Source organism: Rattus norvegicus, chromosome 14 (genome assembly GCF_036323735.1).
Source record: "Rattus norvegicus strain BN/NHsdMcwi chromosome 14, GRCr8, whole genome shotgun sequence".
Classification (NCBI taxonomy): domain Eukaryota; kingdom Metazoa; phylum Chordata; class Mammalia; order Rodentia; family Muridae; genus Rattus; species Rattus norvegicus.
Genome location: NC_086032.1, coordinates 17,397,612 through 17,423,233, shown reverse-complemented (window position 1 = coordinate 17,423,233; position 25,622 = coordinate 17,397,612). Strand labels below are relative to the sequence as shown.

At 40.4% G+C, this 25,622-nt stretch overlaps 1 protein-coding gene across 3 annotated transcripts in view; it reads left to right on the top strand.

Annotated features, from left to right (window-relative positions):
• Mthfd2l (methylenetetrahydrofolate dehydrogenase (NADP+ dependent) 2-like) overlaps positions 1-25,622 on the top strand; it is an 81,370-nt gene that overhangs the window by 32,275 nt on the left and 23,473 nt on the right. For all 3 annotated transcript variants that reach the window (XM_063273069.1, XM_017599176.2, NM_001107211.2), the window contains one exon: positions 8,413-8,505. In XM_063273069.1, the coding sequence (XP_063129139.1) occupies positions 8,413-8,505 (93 nt within the window). The remainder of the gene's footprint in view (positions 1-8,412; positions 8,506-25,622) is intronic.

Below are 25,622 nucleotides of genomic sequence, written 5' to 3'. Positions count from 1 at the left end.
GACACTAAGAGCACAAAGCTGGGATACTTTGTAAGAAAAATCTTCTTGTTTACTTGGGGCTTGAACTATTCAAGAGTGAGAGTGTCCTTAAATCCCTAAATACAAAGGTGGAACTGTCTGGTAGGAGTGGGGTGGAGTGGGGTGCGGTGGGAGAGGTGGAGGGAGGGGAGGCCCTGCAGTTGGAATGCTACAGTTGATGCTTTGTATGAAAGACTGAGTTGAATAAAGAAAAAAGAAAACAGAGGAAAGAAAGAAGGAAAAGAAAAGAAAGAAGAAAACAGGAAAAAATGAAAAATGAACAGAAGGAAGGAAGGAAAGGAAAGAAAGAAAGAGGGGGAAGGAAAGGGGAGGGGAGGGGAGAGGGAGAGGGAGAGAAATGGAAAGGAATCAGGGATAGCGCCCCCTGCTGCTGAGCACAGGCGCTGCAGGGACTAGGGGAGAGGTTCAACTACCACAGTTTCCAGAGGAAGAGTCTCCTCACAGGACCACAGTCTTGGTAGAAGTAAAGCAAGGCTTGAGACCAATCGGTAGGTGGAGCTGCTTGCTACCAAGTCCACAACCTGAGTTTGATCCGTAGGACCCACAGAGTGGACAATAAGAGTCAACTCCTGCAAGATGTCCTCTGACCTCCATACACCTGCTGTGGTACACGCAAGCCCTACCTGCCCCCCCACACTAAATAACTGTAAACATTAAGTTTTCAGAAAGCCCCAACATGACAAAGCAAAATTCAAATTTTTTTTCTCTATCCTCTGTTGCTTTCTTTCTCTTTGATACATGACCTCAGAATACCACTCATTAGCCCCATTGTCAGCCCAGAACGCCCTAACCTCTATACACTCATCACCCTACCTTCTCAGACACGTCACCTGCCGAGTAACCCCACTGTACGCTGAGACGTCACAGAACCAAAGCTCCATTCCTTATACTCCTGGGAGTTCTGTGTCCTGGTCCTTAGGCCTGAAACGCTCACTCCCTGCCACCCAGCCATTGCTTTGTATAGCCTGCCATCACCATCCTTATACTGATTTTCTCTCTCTCCCACTTCTCTCTCATTCCAAAAAGAAGTAAATATGAACTTTTTAGAGGTGAGGCAACTTAAGATAAAGTCTCCTTACATAGCCCTGGCTGATCTGGAACTCTCTCTGTAACTCCAGCTGGCTTTAGACCTTACAGCGATTGTCTTGGCTCGGCCTTTCAAGTCCTAGAATTACAGGCATGTGCCACGGTGCCCGGCTAGATGTAAACTTCTTAAGAACAATATTTTAGGCTTTATATTTGTAAAATTCAGCATAAGGATAGGTAGTGATAATAGAATAATTCATCCAACAGTAAGTCTGTAAGACAGGTTTATGCGCCAAGCACTGGCCTAACACTGTACAAAATAGAGCCACAGATTTTAAAATACGAATTTGTCATTTGTTGAAAGGACATTTTCATATGGAAGGAAGAAAGGAAAGAAGAAGAGAAGCAGCCATATGTGCTCCCACAGATTGTTCTTTCACATTTTAAATTATAAGCCCTCATACAAAAGGATGATGACTTAAATCTTCACTATCCCCCCACCCCCACCAATAGTCGCCTGTATCAGTAGGGTTGGAATGGGCCACATCAATACCAGAAAGGGGAGAGGAATCCTCTGGACACTGTGTAAAGGAGGGGAAGTTCCTGGTGACATTCACGGAAGGAAGCCACTTTTTCTACAACAAAACGTCACAGTTCTGTTTAGCTTGTTTGCTTACAGAGGAACTGATTTCCCTGCTGCTAGATAAATAAAATACAACAGTGTACACCAGGCATGGCTCCGTCCTCCTGAGACTGAAGAGCAGTGGGAAAGATACTCATTAACCCACAAGAAGTAAATGATTCTAATTATAACGGTGCACACAAAGTGCTTGAAGCAGTTGCACAGCATTATGGGAAAAGCTTGCTGTGGGACAGAGTGAATGGGTTCTACATATAAGTAGACAAGAATGCTACCTTTTGAGAGACCTACTCCAATTAGTATTATAATGAAACTTTAAAAAGCTGTGTGCATAATGTATGCATCCACCCCCCTCTCTCTTTCTGTGTGTATGTATGTGTGTGTGTGTGTGTGTGTGTGTGTGTGTGTGTGTAGATCAGAGGTCAACATCAAGAGTCTCCTCTTTTACTCATCTTTTGAGACTTCATTTCTCAAAAGATGCTCACTGATTGGCTAGACTGGCTGGTGGATGAACTCAGGTGTCTGCCCATCTCTGCCCCTCACTCCCAAACTCTAGGATTACAGGTGTTCGTCACCATGTGTGGCTTTGGCATGGATGCTGGGCACCCAAACACAGATCCTCATGTTTCCATGGCAGGCCCTGTACTGACTGGGTGCTCACTCCCTTAGCCCTAAGATCACTTTTAATATTTACGTACTAAGACTACATCTTCTTAGATCCATGGAACTGTTTTAGTCATAATAGAAACAAGGGGGCTGGAGAGATGGCTCGGTGGTTAAGAGCATTGGCTGCTCTTCCAGAGGTCCTGAGTTCAATTCCCAGCAACCACATGGTGGCTCACAGCCATCTATAATGGGATCTGATGCCCTCTTCTGGTGTGTCTGAGGACAGCTACGGTATACTTATATATAATAAATAAATAAATCTTTTAAAAAGTAAGATTCTAAAGTAATAGAAACAAGAAATGGTAAAAGAAAGAGAAGGGCTGGAATTAAAAATGGAGCCTATAAGGACATCATTAAATTTTCATGGATATATTCACACTGTCAAGCAGACTACATTTTATTTTTGGAACTATGCATATATTTTCTGAATTTATTTCTTCCAGTCTTACTACTTACAGATGGATCATTAGTCTCATCTTTAAAACTTGTTAGCAGAAGAAAGGAATGGCTAGCCAAATAAGTATCTGTAAGATTAAAAATGAACACAAGCTTTGGAAAAATAAAGTATTTTTCTAATTTTAGAACATTTAATTTCTCCTGAGGGTTCGTACAGAAATGGAAAACTATGTAATGGATTCAGTAATGTGTAAGACATGCTTTTCAAGTTGAGACAATGCCTACATTTAGCAGGACTATTTCTCTAATCATTTAAGTGCAGATTAAAGCTCCTGCTCATGTCCATGTTTACTCTGTTTTTAAGCCGGTCCCCCTTTCAGCCTCTAAACTAGTGTTCATAATCCCATCTGGCTTCCGCATCACTGAGGTGCCTTTAAAAATACAGTTGCCCAATCCCATCACTCAACAAATGGAAATGAGGATCTAGGAGCTGAAACAAAGCATCAATATTTTCAGAAAGCTTGGAGGAACATTTGTGGTTGGGCTTGATAGTGGCTTCTCAAAACACAGACTGAGACTCATACTTGAGGTCTTTATCCACACCAATCCCTAGGCGATCCTTTGGAGGCTCATGACTCCAAACACCGACTGTCCTCTAGACTTATGGGTACACTCAAAGGTTTCACAGGCACTACAAACACTTCACACTCCGTTTATGAGCCCTTCCTTCTGACTACTCCCATCGCCCTTCCCACAGTGTCCTCGAAGGATGCATGTGGTAAGGGTTTTCTCCCTGGGCAGACTGGAGGAGCGTGAAGAGTAAAGAGAACTTTGGAGGCAGAACTTACCGGAAGCTGCTGGTTGCATGTTCTCGAGGAGAACTGTGGAACCTTAGGCTCCCCGTATCCATTAGCCTCTGGCAAATGAAGGGTTCTGCGAGAACATACCCACGCCCAGATCAGGGAGGCCATCTGATGGTGGGCTGAAACTTCTAAACTTAGGAGCCCGCATATTTTCTCTCAAATGTTTGTTATAGTAATGCAAGATTTGAGAGAAATGTTGGGGCTCATAAGTTTAGAATTTTTTTCAGGACTTCCTCGCATGTTTTCCGTAATAACTTCAGAATCAACTAGGTGCTTCCCTCCAAAAGGAAAGTATTGATGAGTTATACTGTTTCTTCAGCAGCCATAGGAGAATGGTCACGACTGTGAGGCTTTCAGCCCGGGAACATGACTGCCTGTCTAGTTCCTCTGTATAATTTATGTCTCTTGGTATTGTTCTAGGGAATTTCATATCGTAGATTTTACACATTCCTGGTCATGGTACCTTTTGATCTACTATTACAATGAGATCTTCTTCCACCCATCTTCTAACATGTTTTTACATGTAATGTATTCATGCTTACGTGTTCATTTTTGTTGATAATGCAATGAATTCTCTCAGTGTTTTAACAGTATGATGATGATAATTTCTGTATTATTTATTAAATATAAATATAAACTTTATATTCATTAACCTTTTCTATTACTGTACTTTTTTCTTTATGTAACTTTTAACACGTTATGTAGATGGTTGACTAAATTTTCTGGGTTTTGTTCTATTGATGTAGTAACTTTGGTCTATTATCTCTGAAGAATTGCTTCATATTTAATTTGTTGGATTTAATATGAGCTGCTTTATTATAAAGATTTCTAGAAATTCTATAGTACTGCTTAGTATTTTCTTTTTGATCCATTGATACTTTGAAATGATTTTTAAAAAATTTCCAGTAGAAGGTTCTTTTATGTCAAATAATAAGAACTTTACTAGTTGTGATTGAGGATAATTATTTTATATTATATAATTGTGATTTAATTATTATATTGATTTAATGAAAATGTTAACCAAAATAATACTATTAAAAAGTTGTTTGGATATTGTGATACTTTGAGTAGGTTTGGTGCCCATAGACTCCTGTGTTTGAATGCCTGGTCCACAGGAAGTGGCATGAGTAGAAAGTATGGCCTTACTGGAGGAGGTGTGGCCTTGTAGAAGGAAATTGTGTCACTGTGGTGATGGGCTTGGAGGTCTCCTATGTTCAGGCTCTACCCAGTGCAGAAGGGAGTCTCCTTATTGCCTGTGGATCAAGATGTAGAGCTCTCAGCTTGTTCTCAGCACCAGGCCTGCCTGCACACTGCCATGCTTCCCACCATGACAATAATGGACTGCACCTCTGAACCTGTGAGCCAGCCCCAATTAAATGTTGGCCTTTATAAGAGTAGCCTTGGTCATGGTGTCTCTTCACAGCAATGCCAATCCAAACTAAGTAGGTCCATAAAGTATATTATTTATTTTCAGAGTTTAATAAGTTATAATCGTATGATGTTCATTGTAATTTTTGTATTTCATCTGCTGGGAACTGAAAAGGGTATATTAAAGTCAGTGACTACAGTGTATTTCTATCGTTTGTAACTTCTGCTTCATGCATTTCTCTTTTGTTAATTATACATTTATGTTCACTAGAATCCATTTAATTCATTGTATCAATTTTATTTAGAACTTATGTTTATACTCACCGAGTAACCCATTCTGTCCTCTTCCACCCTCTTCTCTTTCCTTCTGCTTTTCTTCCCCTTTAAAGTAAGGATTTGGATAAGGTTTTCATGTGTATCCCAGGCTAGCCTCAAACTCTTTATGTAGACTAGGATGGCCTCAGTTTGGAAATTCCCTGCCTCTGGCTCCTGAGTGCTGGAATTACAGCCATAAAACGTCATAGCTACCTTAACCCTTTCTCCCTTTACTGAGACAGGGTCTCTCTACATAGCCTTGGCTGTTCTCGAACTCATTATGTGAGAGACTGACCTTGAACTCAAAGACTCTCCTGCCTGCCTCCCAAATACTGAGATTAAAGACTTCTGCCACCACACCCGGCCTTCCCCTTTGCTTTCTAATTTATATACCTTTGTCCTACTTAATATGGAATTTCTCCCTCCATTATCTTTTATAGGCCACTGAGAAAATCATTTATTTTTATGGTAAATATATATGGTCAGCATTATCAATGTACTTCCTATTCTGTCTATATTTTTTTTAATATTTAAGATCTTATTATCTCACTAATTATAATACATAGTAGATTTAATTATTTTTGTGTAGTATCTATAGATGCTGTAAAAGAATTGGTAACATTTCCCACTGTTTCAGTTTTTGTTTCTTACCTGACATTTATCAATACAAAGCCACCTTTCAGAATATTTATATTGTGAAATATATGCCTGTGTCGTTGGCTAATTAACTTTGAAGAGGACTTGTTGATTCCCATTATTATATATGAACAACCAGCAGACTTTACCTTCCCTTCTCAGTCTACCTTCGTGTGGTGCGTTCTTTCTACGTAAGCTAAGCAGTGTAAATAGCATTTGCACTTGTCAGTGGCTGAGTCAGTTTTCTGCTGCTCTAAGCAGAATACCACAGGTGGGTAATCTAAGAGCAGAGATCATTTCTTTACAGCTCTGAAGCTCGAGTATTACAAGCTGCTGCTGCTGAAATCATCTTTCATAAGAAATCCACTCCCACGGCAGCATTAATCACGAGGGCTCTCACGGGTTAAGTAAACACTTCCGGTCCCACGAGGACTCTCACGGGTTAAATAAGCACTTCCGGTCTCACCGTTTACTCATGTTGCCATGGCAGTTACCTTTCAAGATGACTGAGGTGGCCATGGTAGCCTATCAGTCCAACTCACATCTTTCAAAAGTCTTATCTCTGTATTAAAACATGTCACATCTCTCCAGTAGTCTGTTGGATGTTTTTCAATTAGGTTTTGCTAAGTCGAAGCACACGTAGTAGCGAGTTTCTTTCACCCTAGGCCATATTCTCCACAGTCTTGAATTTTCAAACTCGTTTGCAACTCTCAGTCTTGATTTGACTAGTTGGTTGGAAAGTTCTCATACCCCAGTTTCTTCACCCAAGTCTTTCTGGGACTTGACCATTACAGATCAGTTTGGATGAATTCAACCTGCTATCTCTGAGTTTTATTACTTTAAACTCTAACAAAAAAAAAAGTTACAATGTTTGTGCGTAGTAACCTAGTTAAAACATATTTCATTTTTGTCTAATTTTTTTATTTTTACCACTTTTGAAATACTTCCTCTTATTGGCTTTAACATTTCTCATAAGGTAAAGTGACTGCTTTTTGGTGCCTGGTTGAATTGACTCAGATATATGCACAGTCATCATGACTAATGACCACGGGAATCCTAACAGTTTCGTCACCTCCCCAGCTCACCCAAGACTTGTTCTTTGTCGGGCTGTTTACTGATGCTTCACCAAATCCTTCTAACTTATTGCTCATCATTAAATGGATGGATTCTTGGAGACCTGCTATTTTGTGGACCAGGACACTTCTGCTGGGGGTTAGGGCGGAGGAATATCTATCTTTCCACTCCTCTTACTGTTTTCCTAGTGCTTCCTGTTGGGACAACTCCTCTGTGTCATCCTGTGTGTTAAGCACACTGTCATCCCCAGCAGGCTCCAGACTCCTCCTGTGTTTCTCATGGCTACGGCACAGGAGCCCACTGATGTGTTTTGGAGCTGAGCCTGTCACTTTTAGGAAATGCACTGATAGTCATTTTTAGAAGTCTGCCACTGCTGTCTAAGAGCTTCCTTCTTGTATCTCTGTCTGTGTGGTATTTACTATCTGCTGCTTTCACAACTTTTACATACTGTGAAGTCTGTGGAAAAATAGGAGTTTCGTTTTTCTAAAGCCCTACATTGTACAGTTTTGTGTGAAGGATTTGATATCTTCCAGGAGAGATGAGAAGTTGAGTCTCTTGCAGGATGTCCCTCCCTGGGTCATCTCATCACTGGGTTTGTCTCATTCTTCTTCCCAGGCCCATGTTTCCATCTTGGGATGGCACAGCCACTCTCCATTGTTAGTCTGTAAACCACTCAGGCTTTCACACCAAAGTTCCCTGCTTACTCTCATCCCCTTCACTCTTCCTAAAGGCAGCCCCCAAGCGAATCCACTTTATCCTCCTGTAACATTTCACTTGAAATGTCCTTCTCTTCTTTCCCTCAAATTGTTATACTCATGCTTGGAAACATTAAAAAAATCCTTCCTCCTTTAGGGACCCTTTCTTGATATCTCCTCTTGGCAGAATTGACCCCTCACTGATTCTTCTGCAACACATTATCCATCTTTAAGAACATTTATCTTGTTGCTCTCTGTACTTATTTCTCTGCCATAAAGACACTGGCGTACAATCCTAACACCAATCGATGAACAGTCAGTTGATAAAAAGTTGAGAAGAGGTGTTAGGGATCTGGCTCAGTGGTAGAGTGCTTGCCTAGGAAGCGCAAGGCCCTGGGTTCGATCCGCAGCTCCGAAAAAAAGAATAGAAAAAAAAAAGTTGAGAAGAAACACTGCCGGAGGACGGGCAGCTCTTACCCTCATTTAGACTGATTGGATTTCCCATGTTTTGAGTTGAAAGGTAGACTTTTAAGTTCTGGTTCATCTAGACTTCCTTTTGAATTTTTAATGTGATTTATTCATGTCCAAGCATGCTCCTATTCACAGGTGATAACAAAAACTGCCATAGGTTTAAGACTTTGTAGAATTCTGGAAAGCCCAGGTAACTTCTCACAGAGGCTCCTCTGCATTGCAGGCGATGCGACGGTGACCATAGCTCACAGACACACCCCCAGAGAGCAACTGAAGGCCCATACTCAGCTGGCAGAGATTATCATAGTGGCTGCAGGTAAGTGTCCACTGATGGTTGTCTGGGGGGAGTGGCATGGTGGGGTCATTCCTGCCTTGATGTTTGGTGCATTTAAAGAATGCATGAGAGTCACACAGAGGAAATTGTATGGCCGATGTCTGCCAACTGAAGTTTGTCTCTGCATAGTCACCATGGTGGCCTGTTGTACCTGCCTCAGCCTCTGTCACACCACAGTGTGCCCTTCCCCAGACACTTCGACAAGCACGATGGAACAACATTTATACAAACAGATCGGTGCCGGTTGGTGATATCTTGTGGTGTAGGGGAACAAAAGGAAACTGGATTTGATCTTTAACACTGTGTTGGTGAGAGCAGAATGTCTGAGTGAGAGAGAGACAGACAACCACCGTGCGACTCTGACCACACCCAAGTGTGAGGCATGGCTTTCGGAGTCAACTAGAGCATGTCCCACTGGCTGCATCCGGCAGAGTCAGGGTATTTACACCAAGGACGGCGTCGTCTGCAGTTTGGTGCACCAAACTTAGGGCCTCGGCTTTGTATAAGAAAGGTTTAGAAAGGAGCATCAAAATTTGTATTTTCTAAAGAATAAGGAGAAAGAAGAGCCAACCCCAACTTGATTAATGGAGCCATTGAAAGCCACCAGTTCTTGAGCTGGTCAGCTTCTTGGTACTGAGTTCTTAGGAGGAGAAATCAAATCAAATCAAAACAAAACAAAGAAACGAACAATAAAACGGGAATTCTGGAGAAACCTTTGCTAATTTTAAGAATGAACTTTTGCTGTATTTTGAATGGCATAAGCATTTTGTGTTCTTTTTTAAACTTTGTTAAAATGTTTTAACAGACCAAGTACATGATGAAAAGGCAGAAGTAAGCGGGTGTATTTTAAATACCTTGTCTGTAGAATGTACTACATTTCCTCTGTGTCACCCACCTTTTAAAGAATGCTCAGGCATGGAGCAGTTGAATGGGTTGTGTTCACTAAATATTGTTATTCCCTTTAGTTTTGAAATTAGGTTTTTTTTGTAGTTTAATAAAGAGAGAAAATATGTGAAAAACAATATGTATATGTTTATTATGACATGTTTAAATTGATGTTTTAATTAAGAGTAACTAAGGTAACCAGAATGATATTTTAGACCCTAGAAAAGGCTAGATACAGACTTCATATGTGTGACTAATTTATTTAGAAATATCGAGAGTCTATAGCACGTCTCCGATTGAATCAAACATGAATACTTTCAGATAGCAAAGGGAAGATTGGATTTGTCCGCTCAATAAACTCTTGCTATACAGCAGAAGACGTTACAAATTGTAAGGGTATAATACTTTATAGAATGATGAGGTCCATGCGTTGAAGAGGTTGTAACATTTGTGGGAAAGAACATAAAAAGCTCAATCAATCGAAAATCATGTCAAGTAAAAGATGAGTGCCACATTGAGGATTAGTAAGAGAAAAGAATATGGATGAGACACCACTTTAGATATCTATCACTAATAATAATTTTCAAGAAGTGGCCATGGAGTAGAGTATCAGTCCTGGTCACTCATCTACCCACTGGATCCACTCTACCTTGTCTTGCTTCGGTCTTTATGAGCTGTGGACAGCTTGGCCTGTATATTTAGCCACTGGTTTCTGCCAAGAGTTGGCACTGTGGTAAATCTGAAGGGAAGGGTTGGTTGTTCTTTCTTCCTCTCTCCTGCTACTTTCTGTGGTGTCTATGATCTGCTAGTGATGTTCTCACAGCCAGTGCTCTCACTGTGCGGCAGTCAGGCTGTGTCCTCCCTCCACCCGCCCCTCCCCTAAGGCATGAGCACACTCACAGCACGCATCATCCGGTCTCTTGCACTCTGGGCCCTCAGTGGCCCCAAACACAGCTCTATAAATCACAGCATAATGTTTCCTTCGATGGTCTGAGGTGGATTCGGTGCCCTAGGTAAAGTGGAAGAAAAACAATTCAAGGAGACATCTGAGAGAACAACATTCCAAGCAGAGAGAGAGCGAGAGAGCGAGGGGGGGAGGGAGGAAGGGAGGGAGAGAGAGAGAGCAAGAGAGAGAGAGAACAAGAGAGAGAGGGGGAGGGGGAGAGGGAGAGAGAGAGAGAGAGAGAGAGAAAGAGAGAGAGCGCAAGAGAGTGAGAGAGAGAGGGAGAGGGAGGGAGGGAGAGAGGAAGGGGGAGAGAGGGAGGGAGAGAGAGAGAGAGAGAGAGAGAGAGAGAGAGAGAGAGAGAGAGAGAACCTTAGAAGGGGGTCTGTACATGGTAAGGTCCAAGCTGGAGATATTGGGATTTTATTGTATATATTGTTTGGTTATGATTGTACATTAAAACATTATGAAAGATAGTATAAGAAATACTTATATAAATAAGGTCACCTTATTTGTGAGCCCAAAGGTATGGACTTTGGTATAAGGCAAGGATGGAGAAGAGAGCAGGAGGAAGCTCACAATTGTAAAGCCTCCATCAGACTGTCACCAACTGTTTCTATAGAGTCAGGAACAGAGACAAAGAGAAAAGCTACTATGATTTCATTTAATGGCTCCAAGTTTATTTTTTTTTCCATTTTCTCCCCGACTTGGCGTTTATTTCTTAGTTATAGTCAAGTGTTCCATCTCCTGCCATACCCAGTGCCTGAATGAAACCTCTATCATTCTCCTGCTTCACTGCATGTTACTGGCGACCTCGGGGCTTTAAATGTCACGAGTATTTGTCATTTGAATGTGTGTTGAATGTCAGTAACTTGTAAATAGTGAGCGATGTTTCAAACTGTTTGCATCTCTCAGCTGTGTATTGAGTGCATAGTTTTTCCCAGTGGAGAAAACTTTCTCAGCATGTATCCGAGCTCACGTTTGTCTTGTCATCATGACAAGTGGCAAATCCTCTTGTGGGATCCACTGACAGTCTCTTGTGACTGATTCAACACATATGTCACAAGTCATTCATTATACCAGACACTGTCACCGTCTTCAGGCTTCTCCCAGGGGCTTCTGTCCAGCCTAGTGTATTACAAAAGCCGAAAGGCAAGCAAAGAAGGGTAGGAAAGGAAGACTTCTCTGTAATTAACACAGAGAGCCAGGATATAGAAAGATGCATGGCAAGGTCTTTTGGATTAGTTCCTCCAATACACCCCATCTCCCTGGGAGGATCCTCCACATCCACCAGACGGCTCCACTCCTATTTTATGTATGGTAATTTGGCCACAGGCCACCATGGCAAAAAGACATTTTGAAGGAAGAGAGTGAGAACAATTCTTATCCCTTTTTCTTTTCAGAAGCATATCACTCTGTCTGAGTGCCGGAGGGCTGCTTCATATGCAACCCTGAAATCCTCCCAAAGAAATAAGTACTTAGTCATGGGAACTTTTCTGGGAAGAACATCGAGACTTTGCGAGAGACAAATACACATGGTTGTTACATTTCTAGTTCGTTCATTAATATTCACGAGGAGAATTTAAGGATAAAACATGGAGATATTAGTCATCGCAGTCATGACAGAAACCGGGAATTTATACTACAAAGAGTTCTATATAACTACACAGTAGCAATGAGGTATTACTAGAACGGCACACTGTGCATCCTGTGTGGGAAACCTACGAATACAATTAGGAGTGGGAATTAAACAGGCAGAGCGTGACCTAATGGCAGAGGTAGCTAGAGAAGGGAGGGCTGGGTCAGTCTCATAACTAGAATGTCAGCATATAAGGAAGCCGTCGCATCTAGAAGTCAGAAAGAGCAGGGGGGGGGGGGTGAGTATGTTATATGTCAGGAAGATTGATAGCTTTCTATAAATGGCAATCCATTTGGTGATGAATTCTAGAAATGGGCTTGTGGAAGAGTAAAAGAAGAAATCACTGTGTGATGACGCCGGGGCATGAGTAATATTAGCTTAGGTTAGTACTGACCTCGTCCCTCCAGTTTCCCGCAGTGTTCACTGTAGAGGACTAACTATACTCTACTTAACTCTTGAACATATGCCCCCAGAACTGATATTTGGAATTAGTCAGAATCTCAAATCAGAAAATCAGGTCCTGTTAAACTAGGCTTCAAGTCTATGGGAAGCTACTGTTCTGAGGTCACAGAGACCACCAATTTCTAGGGCACTGAATATCTGTGTGTGGTTGTCTGACCTCTTCATTCTCCTATGGCAGGAATAGGCCTGATTTACTGTTATTTCTTTTTCTCTTTCTCCTTTCTTAATGCTTGATAGATGCATGCTTAGAATAGTATCTGGCACAGAACTGTGAAGAGAGTTCAGTCAGTAAAGTATTTGCCTTATAAACACCAAGATCTAGGTTTGCTACACAGGAAAGTCCCAGCATGATAGAATGTGCTTGTAATCCCACCGCTGGGAAAGAGGGTTAGCAGGTCCCTGGGTACTCACTGTCCACCCAGCCAAGACTTTTTGATGAGTTGTAGGATAATAAAAGACCTTGTGTCAAAAAGGAAATGGTAAATGATGCCAGAGCAGTGACACAGAGGTTAAACTATTCTCTCTACTTAGGTACATAAATGTGTAACCCGTGCCACAGAACACACAGCAGCTGATACACAGCACCACACACAGCAACTGATACACAGCACCACACACACAGCATCTGTTACACAGCAGCACACACAGACTCTGATGCACAACACCACATACATCTGATGTACAGCAACGGCCAAGCCAAGCTGTGATGTATTCATCTTAAGATTATATCGGAAACAAGGACCTCTTCAAACTGACTGGAAGTTAGCCGATATACCTTAAGATTATAATTTTTAAAACACGAGATGTTTATTCTAACTATTGGATGACTTACATAGTGTAACATTATTTTGAAAAACTGACAGTATTTCTAGGGTGTCATTGTAGTGTAGTTAATAAAGTCATGCGAATGAAATAGGTTGTCTGTGAAGAATCTCTCGTAGCATTAAGTGGCGGATAGGCTGGTTTGAATATAGATATTAAGATTAAGGAAGCTTGAGATTGAAGACAAAATAGACTATTATAGATGTCTAAAGTATACATTTGAATGGAAATGAGTATCTGACACCAAGACAACACCCGTTCTGTATGAGGCTCTTGAAGATAAGACAAACATTAAAAGATGGTAGTGGGGGTCCTTAGGCCCTCTCCTATGTAGTTCTACAAGAAAACTGAAGGACAGAGTAAATTTTTTAAAATTCCTTGGAATTATTATTCAGACAGGACAGCAACTTTTTGGAACTTCCCAAAGTCCCTCCAGCCATCGGAGTAAGCTCAGATCGACTTGGGTTCCCAGAGAAGTGCTGAGTCACTGGCTAGAGCACTTGTAGGCTCAGCCTTGTTCCCTAGGACACCCCTCCCGCAGGGCGATGAACCTCCAAGCCTGAGCTCACCACCTCTATGGCAAAACTTTTCATGACAGACAGGGTAATATACAGTAGGGTGAACGGCAGGTCAGTGCAGTGATGTGGAAGATTCGTGTCTGGCTAACAAAAGGTGAGCAACTCACTTCCTGCCTGTACTTTCAACACCACATCAATTCTTAGGTACAATCCCGTCCATTCTCATCCTAGGATCTCAAACTCTTCTCTCTGATGTCTCACTCCTGGGGACTAGGGTTAATGATTTTAAAAATTCCTAAACACCAAAATCCCTAGGGGCAGGGCATGGCTACCGTCGACTCCCCATCTCTGACTTCTGCACTCTGGGAGGGTACAGTGAGCTCACATAGAGCCCACAGCAGTTTTGAATGATACCCCCAACTGTAGCAATGCCACACCAAAATATCATTGTTTCCACACCCTGTTTCTCATTCTCCAGCTTCTCCATTTTAGCTAGACTCTGCTTCTCATTTAGAATTGCTTCCTCCCTTATCTCGAATTTGTCAATTACTTTTAACAGTATAGAGGGATGTGCACAAGCTCTGGGAAGGGGGAATATTTAAAATCTAACTCTACTGCTTATTAATTGGACAGCCTTGACAAGTTACCTCATCTCCCTAAAGCCCACTGTCTCTCTTCATATTCAAATTGATGGTATCTAGGGCTCCTTCTCCCTGCATTCCATTTCCATCAGGATTTATTGTAGCCAAAAATACCTTAATAGCATATGTATAATATTTATAAAATAATGGTAAATATGTATTTATATATATATATGCATATATATATATAACAAATTAGTTTTGGTCTGCATTTTAGTGATGGATAAAGATGTTAAGTATATTTTGTGTGTTTATAGCTCATTAGTTCTTCCGCTTTGAGATCTTTTATTTAGTCAGTTCATTTGCCCATTTCTTGATGGGCTCATTTTTCTCTTCGGGAGTTTGACTTTTGAGGTCTCTCTCTCTATTTTTAAGTAATAATCCCCTATCAGATGAGTGACTAGCAAAGCAACTCCCTTTTGTTTTCTTCTCTGTACAGAAGCTTCAAAATTTAATATAAGATTCTCTCCTATGAGGTGAATGGCAGAAATGGCAAAAGTCCTGTGCTCTGTGTGTGTGTGTGTGTGTGTGTGTGTGTGTGTGTGTGTATGAGAGAGAGAGTATTGAATATATGTGTATATATATGCAATATGTATGATATAAATATGTTGTCTTGTTGGGAAGCTCCATAGGTTTATTAACCAAATTAGTGTTGGGAGGTAATTAGCCCTCAGTTTCAAAATATTGTTTGTTTCTCCTCTTCCTCCTTCTCCTCCTTCCTCTTTAATTTTCGAGAACCTGGTAACTACATTTCTTTGAGAGTTCTCAAGTTCGCATCAAGTTCGCATTCGTCATCAGTCCGTTCTTTGTGATTTCCTCATGTCCTGTAATTGGTCCACACTTGGGCTGTCCATTCAACACTGTGGATGCAGCTCACGGCATACAGGGTGTTTTCTAGTAGTAGACACTGCAACCTCTGTCTCCCTCAGGAAGTGAATGGTTATCTTAAAACAGGAGAGTCTGGGGATCCTCAAGACATCTCTAATAGAGTGGTAACTAAAATCATTAATTTTTCCTGGCTTATCAAATGACTAAAAATCTACTTTTGAGTATATCCCTTGAATATTACCTCTAGCTTTTACAGCTCAAAAACAAAACAAAACATAAAACCCAAACCAAAAGCAAAACAAAACAAAACACAACCCAAAAGAAAAAACCAACCCAAAAGAAGAGATCACAGTATTTTTTTAACCATACTTCTACAGGATTTACCTCTTTTTAGTTAGTTTTTTTTTTTTTAGTAAAGATTACTATGTCTTATTCTATCATATCAACTTTTAGTTTGTGGTTGTGAAAATGATGTTTATTATGATTATTTGAGATATGAAATATACCTTCATGTAATATAAAATATAAATATGTCATCTCACATAGGAGAACATTGTTCCTCTGCTTAATGTAGAAAAATCCTTATTTTCAAATTAGGGTCGCTGACCTATTTTGAGATTTTTTTAAAAATGTTCTTACTATTGTATATATGATTTATATGTCATGTATGTATGCAGAGCTAAGAGAACTCTGTAGAGTCAGGTTTCTTCTTCCAAACTTATGAGGGCTTCAAGGGTTGAATTTGAGTCACTAGACTTGTTTGCAAGAACTACTCGGTGTTTTTAACCACTGACCCACCTCACCAACCCATGGATTGATTTGTATAGAGGGTTTGCCACAAAGATTTGGTTCACCCTTCTATATGTAGATAACATTTTTTCCCAGTTAGCACCATTTTATAAAAGAGGTTGTCTCTTTTCAAACGTAGTTCTGACTCCTTTGTCAAGAATCAGGGTGATTGTAGCAGTATGGGTCAATTTTTGGATCTTGTGTTCTTTTGGTCTGTTTTATACACAATAAAACAATAAAAGAAGTAAAGTTATGGAAAGGAGTGTAGTTGGGGGATGGTGAATATGAGTAAAACATATTGTACAAAATTACTGAGGAACTAATAAAAATGCTGTGGCTAAAAAAAATAATAAAATAGGTGAAAAGGAGACCAGAACTACAAAGAAGCATTTGAGATGTGATGCAGGAAATACTGAGAACATTCCTGAAGTGACTTCCACCGTACTGGGTCCTCAGCAACTAGGTTCAGCTTGTTGGTCACTATGATTCTTGAACCTGATGAAGAACCTTGCTCTCAGACAACCCACTGATGAGTTCCTCAGAAGCCAGGGTCCTATCTTGGTTCAAGCTTCTCTTCCAGAAGATGATGTCTTTGTAAGGGAAGACAGTTTTTTTCCAAACCCATCCAGCCTTGGAGTCTTCTTAATTCCTTCTTTGGGGCTGTCCCATGTTACGAAGAGTAAATATGGCTGGCGTTGCATCAGCGCTGTGACTCAGGGCTTGCACCTGCAGAGGTCAAGGTGAGGGAAGGAGGAGAAACGACCAAGTAAGAGTAAATGGTGACTCTCTTTGGTTAAAGAAGAAGCAAACACTCCCAGTGCACTTCCTAGTGCGGGTAGGAACATGAGCCCTTCTGCGGGTGAGCTCATCATTCGTGTGGGCTCGCAGTGTGTGGCATCGCTGAGTGTCTCTTGCAGACATGTGCTGACTGGCAGGGAACAAATGGTTTCACTGGGCTTGCAGTCAGTTATGCTCAGCTGTGGCCTTGCAGGAGCACTCACCGGCATAGATGCAGAAAAGCGATAAACCCGTGACTGAAGTGTCGCCCACCAGTGCCAATATTACCGTTTGCATAGAGGCAGGGTTTGAAGTGGGCTATAGAGTCTGACAGTGATCCTGGCTACCTGCTTTCTGTATGGTTTTATTTCAAAAGGAGAACCACAAGGTGGAAAGAGCGTTTCCTGCACCTCTTGAAGTAACATCGTGTGAAGGTCTTCAAACTAAAGAGACAAATGGAGCCTACTTATGTAGTCAGTAAAGGGTCTGTGACTCTGTTCAGATTTACAATGAGTGCATTTGCTCTCGATTTGTCATAATTGCTTATTTCTACATGAGCCTTTATAAGAAACCTGAGAACTACAGAGAACCCCGAGTGTGAGCTTTACACCTGTGCGTGGAATAGAGTCAAGTTCCCCGTGTACAGCTCTTCTGAGGCTGTGCTAAGAGCAGCCGCTATACTGTTGGCTCCACACATGTCACACATTGCTTTGTCTTTTATGGTACATGCTTATATGAAGTGATGGTTATAAATTAAACGTTGAACATAACCTAGGGCCCGAAATAGCAAATACTCATCTAAGATTTAATTCTTTATTAAAAATGAATCATTCCATTCATCCCCATGAAAAATTTGCATTTTCTAAATGGTAAAATTAGGTTTATCAAATAATTATTTTCTAACAAGCTTCTTTATGATTTATGGTCCAGGAAAACTATAGGCAACAGAAGCAAACATAGACAATTGTTAGCTACAAGTCTTTAATATAGCTTTTAAAACAAGAGGGCAGCTTACAGAATGGGGGAATGATTAGCAAATCGTTTGTCTTAGAACATGTCAGTGGCCAAAGTACATAAACAAGCAAGAAAAAGAACAGAGCCAGGCCCAGGGACAGGGGACCTAATTTAAAACTGGACAATGGCACTGCATAGACCTTTATCTCATGAAGAAAAAAGTGGGCAGCAACAGATACATGGGAAGCTTAGTGTCATCATGTGAATACACACCAAAGCTCCACTATTGTACCTCACCTAGTAGGATGGCTTCTATGAAAAAAAGATCATACATGCCAGTACAACAAAAGGCGTCCTTGTAGTCCTTGTACTCTTGGAATGGAAACAGAAACAGGCACTATGGAAAATGCTCTATTCCTCATAAAAGGTTCGAGCCATCTAGCTTCTAGGTACATATCCAAAGCAACAGGAACCAGTATCTTGAATTATCTGTATTCACTTGCTCAGTTGAACATCAGTCACGGGAGTGGAGACATGTAAATGACATGTTCACTTATTTATCCATTCACCGATAGGTCATCTACCAGTGATCTAAAATACAGTATTATTCATCCAAAGAGAGAGAGAAGATTGATATTGGGGAGGTGATGGCTGAGTTGGTAAAGTGTTTGCTGTGTGAGTATAATGATGTGAGTTTGACTCCCCAGCACACACATAGAAGATGAGCACAAGGGCACAAATAAGTAGTCCCAGAACCGGGCAGGAAGAGGAGGAACTCTAGCTCCCTGTCAAGTCAGACTAGTCAACTTAAAAAGACCTACTTCACTGAGACCCTGACTCAAAAACTAGGGTGGGAAGGGACTGAGGAACAGGTCCCACATCCCCTCTGGCCCCATGTGCATGTGTACACGTAAGCACATACACACACGTATATCTCTCTCACACATAAGAAAAAAAAACCAAACTATTTGTGACCATAAATCCAAAAGACAGCATTTGTAGTGAAATACAGCAAATGTGGAGTGACAAATAGGACATGATTATATGAGAAAGCTAAATTATCCAAACTCATAGAAACAGATATTGGAATGATAGTTTCCAGGGCTGGGATGAGGGGGAAAGGAGCAGGGTTTGGAGTGTTATAAAGTTTCAGTTACACATGATGAGTAAATCCCGAGAGACATATTTATCACAACGGCCAGCATTAATAGCACTCTCTTGCTTAGTTAAAACCTTGCTAAGAAGGTAGGTTTTATGTTAAGTGTTCTTATCCCCTTAAAATAATCAACAAGAAATTAAATTTAAAATGTGAGAGGAAGAACTTTGTAGATGATGGATATTTTTATAGCATCAATTCTGCTAATGGCTTCATGACAGTTTGCTTACCTTCAAACCCATTAAGTTGTTTACATTAAATAGATACAGAATTTTGTATGTTAGCCACACCTCAATAAAGTAGTTTTTAAAAAATTTAATCCAAATTTAACCCACTACATTAAAGGATAAAGCATCGTGACTAAAATAGTATTTAGCCCATAAATCCAAGATCAGTCTAACATTGTAAAATCATTTGTGTAGTTTTCTATGTTAGCAACCCAAACCAAAATACAAACTTTACAAAGTCTTCATAATCTTAGAAACCATATAGCAGAAGTTCCTGATGAATATTTTTCAGCAAACTGGGAGTATAAAGAGACTTTTCTACATGATGAAAGTGTTTGTAAAAATCTTACAGGTAACATTGTACTTGATAAAAGAATGAATGTTTCTTCTTCTTGTGTTTCTGGGAAGATGTGAAGAACAATCTTAATACCTCAGATAAAGTACTGTTAAAAGAATCACGTAAGGATAGTACTAAATTCCAACATTGTAGTCCAATGAGTTTTATTGAAATTACTTAAAAGAGTGTAGATGAGGGGTTACTTACTGGACAAAGAATGACTCAGACAATTGTAAGACCAAAAACATCCACAAAAACTGGAACCTGCAGCACACTACACAGTTTGCAGCTCAACAGGTTAGAGTTGCAAACTGTGAGTGTGCTGCAGGTTCCAGAAAATCTCTTCCAGGCAGCTTGCTTTGTCTGTTTTGTCTGCTTTGTCTACTTTGTCTGCTTTGTCTGTTTTGTCTGCAGCTTTTATATACCTGGAACAATAGAGGCCTGGTGATTCTGTTCAGTTTCAGGGACTTCCTTAAGCTTTTGAGTTGTTTACTTCCTGAGCTTAAGGCACTTTGCAGAATAGAGTATTTTATCTCCCTTTAGAAAATCCTCTGTCTTATACAAGATGGAAGGTACTTATAACTTCTGTCTAACATTGTCATTGGTCTATCTAGTACAAACAAGTAAAGTAATGAGATATATATCCATGCTGGGTGACTTTATTTTCAGATAACATGGTCATCTATTCTAAAAATAAAGTGAAATTGACACTAAAAAGAACAAATCGATTTTATAATTTAAGCTAAGAGGCTAAAAGAACATATAATTATAATTATATTATAATATAATTATATTAATATAACCAAGAAAGCTATGTATTCAAACTACCAATCCAAGAACTATATTATTCTAAATAACGCATATCTTATATGTATATGATTCCCTTATTTTATCTACATATCTTAAAACCACTGTTGTGTTTTTAATGTGTATTTTGTGTTTCATGAGTCCATAATGTAGAAAAAATGAGAACAAAAGGTTGGAAGATTTGGAGAATATCCAAGAGACTGTTAAGAGGATGAGAATGAGGATTACCTTGAGAAATGCTTTTATTTACATAATCCTTACATTTTAAAGGGTAGTGAATGTAACATGAGTTTTTACCATTTTGAAGTGTAAACATAAATCTTAACTCAAGTTGCAGTGATATGGAACTTTCTATTTTTAATTCTATGCTTTCTGAATTGTATCTTTGTTAATGTGCATACATTTCTATAATGTTTATCTATATTATTGAGTGTTCAGACAAAGAAAGTGGATTTATTGGATACCGTGAATGAGAAGCCATGGTATACAGTGATTTGAAGGGATAATGGCAAATATTATTTTGTTTGTGGAATGGAGCTGTTGGATATCAGTTGAAAAGATAATTTACTGTGCATATATAATATATTTTTTAACTTATGTAGTATTGTCAAAATGTTCACAAGTATTTTAGTTATGATCAACAGGAAGACATACATATTCTATTGACATTATTGTTGTTGGACTAATCATGCAAAACCTCAATATTGACATTGTGGTCTGGCCTCAGTTTATCTCAGATTGATTCATTCATTCATTGATGAATTGCTTGACTTGCTCTTATGTTTTGAGTCATTTTTAGACTTTGCTATTATCGAGGCTTGTTTGAAGCACTGCATCTATTCCACATGTGCCACATTCTGATCATAGGCCGAGTGTATAAACAAACGTGACCTTCCTTATAGTGATAATGGAAGCAACAGAGAACCAGTAAGGAAATGTGGGATCACTAGGGGTAGGCAATGCAATTTCTGCCTTCTACTCCAAATTGATTCCTATAGTCATGCTCAGATTCAGATTGGACCTTTTTGAATGCAAGGTGCTACCACATGCCTTGGCAGGAATCCTAGTGCGTTGGAGAGAAGGCAAGATGGAAATAATTAGGCCTCTAATGAAACATGCAATTCACTTCTTGTCTTAATCCATATATAACATAAGTTTTAGTTAAAGAACACATACCTTTACTGTATGTGTTGTTCTATGTGCCAAGCTCTGGTACACTGTTACTTTTTTTTTTTTTAAACTGATGGCCCCAAGATGGAGTGTTTTATGAGTTATTTCATTTTCAGATGCCATAACAAGATATCTGATATTTAAAAAACTGTGTTTAGTTCATAGATTTGGAGACAGAAAGTCTTAGTTCAGTCTTGACACTGATGAAGACACCACTTCAGACAGTATAAAATGGTAGAATCATGTGGGAAAAGTCACATGAAGGGACAAAAGGTGACAGATTAAGTGGCCCAACTTCTTCTTTTCTAGACATGCCCTCTCATAGGACCAAACAGAGCCCTAAATGAACTGCATTAATCCCAATCAACAGTACCCCAGGGACGTAACCACTTTCCACTAGTTACTACCTCTTAACAAACTTGTAGCCCACGAATCCTTGGGGGACAGTCTCAAACCACAGCCCAACTCTCTCTCAAAATTCATTCCATCTTTTAAAGTAATAGAAACCAAAGTTTAACCTACATAAAGTTTCCATTTGCTTTTCCTAAGATTCCATCTAAATATAAAGACACAGTGGAGACGTTTAATTTTCATGCATGTGCTTGTACACACACATCCAGTGTGATAGGCATCTATTCTCCCGTTCATTGACTTGATCGCTGTACACGTGCCTGCCGCGTGCTCCCACTTCTGTTGTTACAGCATCTTCATGTTCAACTGCTTCAAGTTTTCTGCTAATCCTCTGGTCCTCTAGGATATACAGGCAGAACCTCTGGAAGTAGACTTTCCCGGGGAACCTCTGGGGTTTAAGAGTTCACCTCTTCTCTGGTTCTATTTTTTTCTTATCTACCCTTCCTGTTTTCTGGTTTGAGTCCTTCCATCCTTGGCTTTTGAAATTCTGAGTCTAGAGAATAAGTTCTTTCTTCTCCTTCTTGTGGATATTGCTTGCATAAGCCCCAGGACATGAAATGTGTAGCTGCTGCTTTAATGACTAAAGGTATAGGAACGGGGAGATGTCAATGGCTGCATGTGAAGGAGGTGACTGGCGTTATAAACCTCGTTTGCACCTACCCACTTCATCTCAGTGTCCGAATTAGATTCTTGGGTCTTTGAGAGTTAGCAGCCGCCTCTCTGTTTTTAGAGATATAACCCAGGCTTTCCTCTTGGGCTGGGCTGCATGGGGGCAGGGTGCAGTTTTGGGATGGTTGTTCTATTCTAACGCCATCTTCTCCTTTTAGTTCCTACATCTCACTCCTTTGAGTGTTTTAAACTATTGAGCCAGAAAACATTTTTCTTTTAAACAAAAATTTCAGGGGCCAGAGAGGTGGCTCAGTGGTTAAGGGATTGGGTGCTCTTGCCCCGGACCAGCACTCACATGGTGAATCACAACCATTAGTAACTTCAGTTTCAGGGGATCTGATGCCCTCTTCTGGCCTCCATGGCAGTGCATACATGTGGCATACAAACCTACCTTCAGACAGAATACCAACACATACAATACAAATAAATACACTTCAAAAATAATTAAAGAAACAAGACAGAGGCTGAGAAATTATCTCAGTCATAAAAGTACTCGTCTTGCATCATGGGGCTCTGGTTCCTTCTCTAGAACCCACGTGTCTTCCATAGGGTTTTACTGCTGTAAACACACCATGACCAAGGCAACTCCTTTAGGGACAACATTCAACTGGGGCTGTTTAAAGGAGCAGAGGCTCAATCCATTATCATCAAGGCAGGAACATGGCAGCATCTAGGAATAGTATAGGAAGAGCTAAGAGGTCTACATTTTGTTCTGAAGGCAAACAGAAGAAGACTGACTCTCAGGCGTCTAGGACAGGACAAAGGTCTTGAAGCCCACACCCACAGTGACACACCCACTCCAGCAAGGCCACACCTCCTAATAGTGCTACTCCCTGGGCCAAACAAATACAGACCATCACACCATGTAGTTCTCCACTGTGAAGGTGGACCATGGGAGATCCTACTTGACTAATTCCAGGCCAGTGAGAGACCCTGTCTCCAACAAACAAATGGTGGTCAGCTACTGGGGAATGATACTTGAGGTTGTCCTGTGGCCCTTATGTGTATGACACTATAAGCACACTTGCACACAATGTACACACACCGAGCACAGAATAAAGAGTTTGATGTCTTTGAAACAGAGCCCATTTGACTTCTGTGTTCTGTATATAAAATAGTATTTGACAGTATAAACCTTTGGATATTTAGCTCACCAGCCTCCAAGCTATGCTCATATCCAAATCCACAAATGCAGCAGTATCTTTTTGTAGAGGGTAAGATTTGCTTACAGGAAGAAAAGAGAAGCATGTGTCTCCTTGGCTTTATAGGGAAAGTATTTGAGGCTGACACTAATGAGACCACTTAATAGCTCTCCTGTGAATTTCTAAACCCCACCAAAATTCTGTATTTCAAGCTGATGTAATCTAGTGCAGATCACTATCCTCAGCTCTGTTAACAGACATGCCCCTGTCCTGGCATCCACAGGATGTTGCCTTTCTTGTGAACATGAGTATTCTGACACCTCACAGCCAGACACCAGTTAGGCAGCAAAGATCACAGAGGAAGAACAATGGAAAGAACAGAGTGTGCCATCCTTTAACTCAGCACTCATTAAGATTTCCTAGAAAGAATAGGAAGATACTTAGGAGAGAACAGTCTGGCTGTCGATGGGGATTCTATTCCGCTAGTGTTATGGTTTCAGTCTGAGTGACTCTCTGTGTCTCAGGGTATTGAACACTGAGTCCCAGGCTGGTGGTTCTAGTCTAAGAGGGTCTGGAAACTTTAAGACGGGAGCCTAGATGGAGGAAATAGGCCCTTCCCGACAACTTGCCATCTGCCCTTTCTTTTCCTTTCTGCTTTCTGCTTGCCCTGATATCATCAACTTTCTCTCTTGGCTTCCCTGATGGACGCCCCTGGAATTGTGAGTAACAGAGAATTCCTTACTTTTACCATTTCCTCTTAGATACTGTAGTTTCAGCTCCACAAACATAGCTAAGCCAGCCAGGCTGTCTTTGTCCCTCATGTGACTGCCTCCAAAGCAAATAATGCTTTAGAACATTTTTCTTGATTTAGAAGAAACCATGCATCCGCATAAATTCCATTGCCCTTACTGTTGAAGCAGGATGACTTCCAGCTGCAGGAGTAAGCCACCTGAATAGGCACTTCCGTGCCACTAGTTTTATATCTGAACTGGAGCTCTGGTCTTGTTCCAAGCCTCACCTCTGACTCAACATTGTGAAACCAAGAAATCATTTAGCTTCTCGGTACCTCAGAATCTAGCTTCTGTGAATGAGGATAATGGGTAAAGCTCTCTTGCTTCACTGAATCGTTGTGGGGTTTAATTAGGTAATGTTTACAGAGCTCTTTGAACTCTACTAATTAGAGTGTTATGTGAATACAGTACTTCCTTTTATCAGGATCCCTGGCCTGGGCCATTTCGTTTCATAAAGACTTGAAGATGGCTATGATAGGGGGAGCTACAGGGAGGAGACTTCATTCTGTGTGTGCATGTGAGTGTGAACACAGTTCTGAACCTGTCACATTGGTCTATGAAATACCCACTTAGCCTTGTGTCTAATGAGATGTAACTTCACACTTAACACCACTTAACAGTGGTAAAGTCCATGCTTTGAGCTAAGCACCTAAGCTACTGCAGTATGGATTGGCAACTGCAGCTTTAGTATTGTTATCCTGTTCTATTCAGTGAATTTTGTCTGAAGGTTAGGGGCAGAGTGAGAGAATGGCACCTGGTTAGCCAGCTATAGTTCCCAAATTAGCATAATTCTGTATAAACATCTACTGATGGTCTACTTATCCCTCAGACATCATCAGTCCACCTCATATTATATAAATGGTAAACCATACTTTTTATCATGAGACCATTCTATCTGAATATGATCATCTAAGTTAATTTTTAATTCTAAGTTAGTAATAAACCTTCTGCCAGAAATAAATTTATAGATGGATAGTTTAGCTTGTGGGAAAGACTGTGGTTTGTTTCCATAAGCCTGCCAAGAGCTTTAATGAGAAATTATATTTGTAAAGTAGAAAATTAAATTGTAAGATTTTAGGCATTTAGCAACTCAATTTCGTATTTGACTAAATGATTCGGAATTTTGGTCAT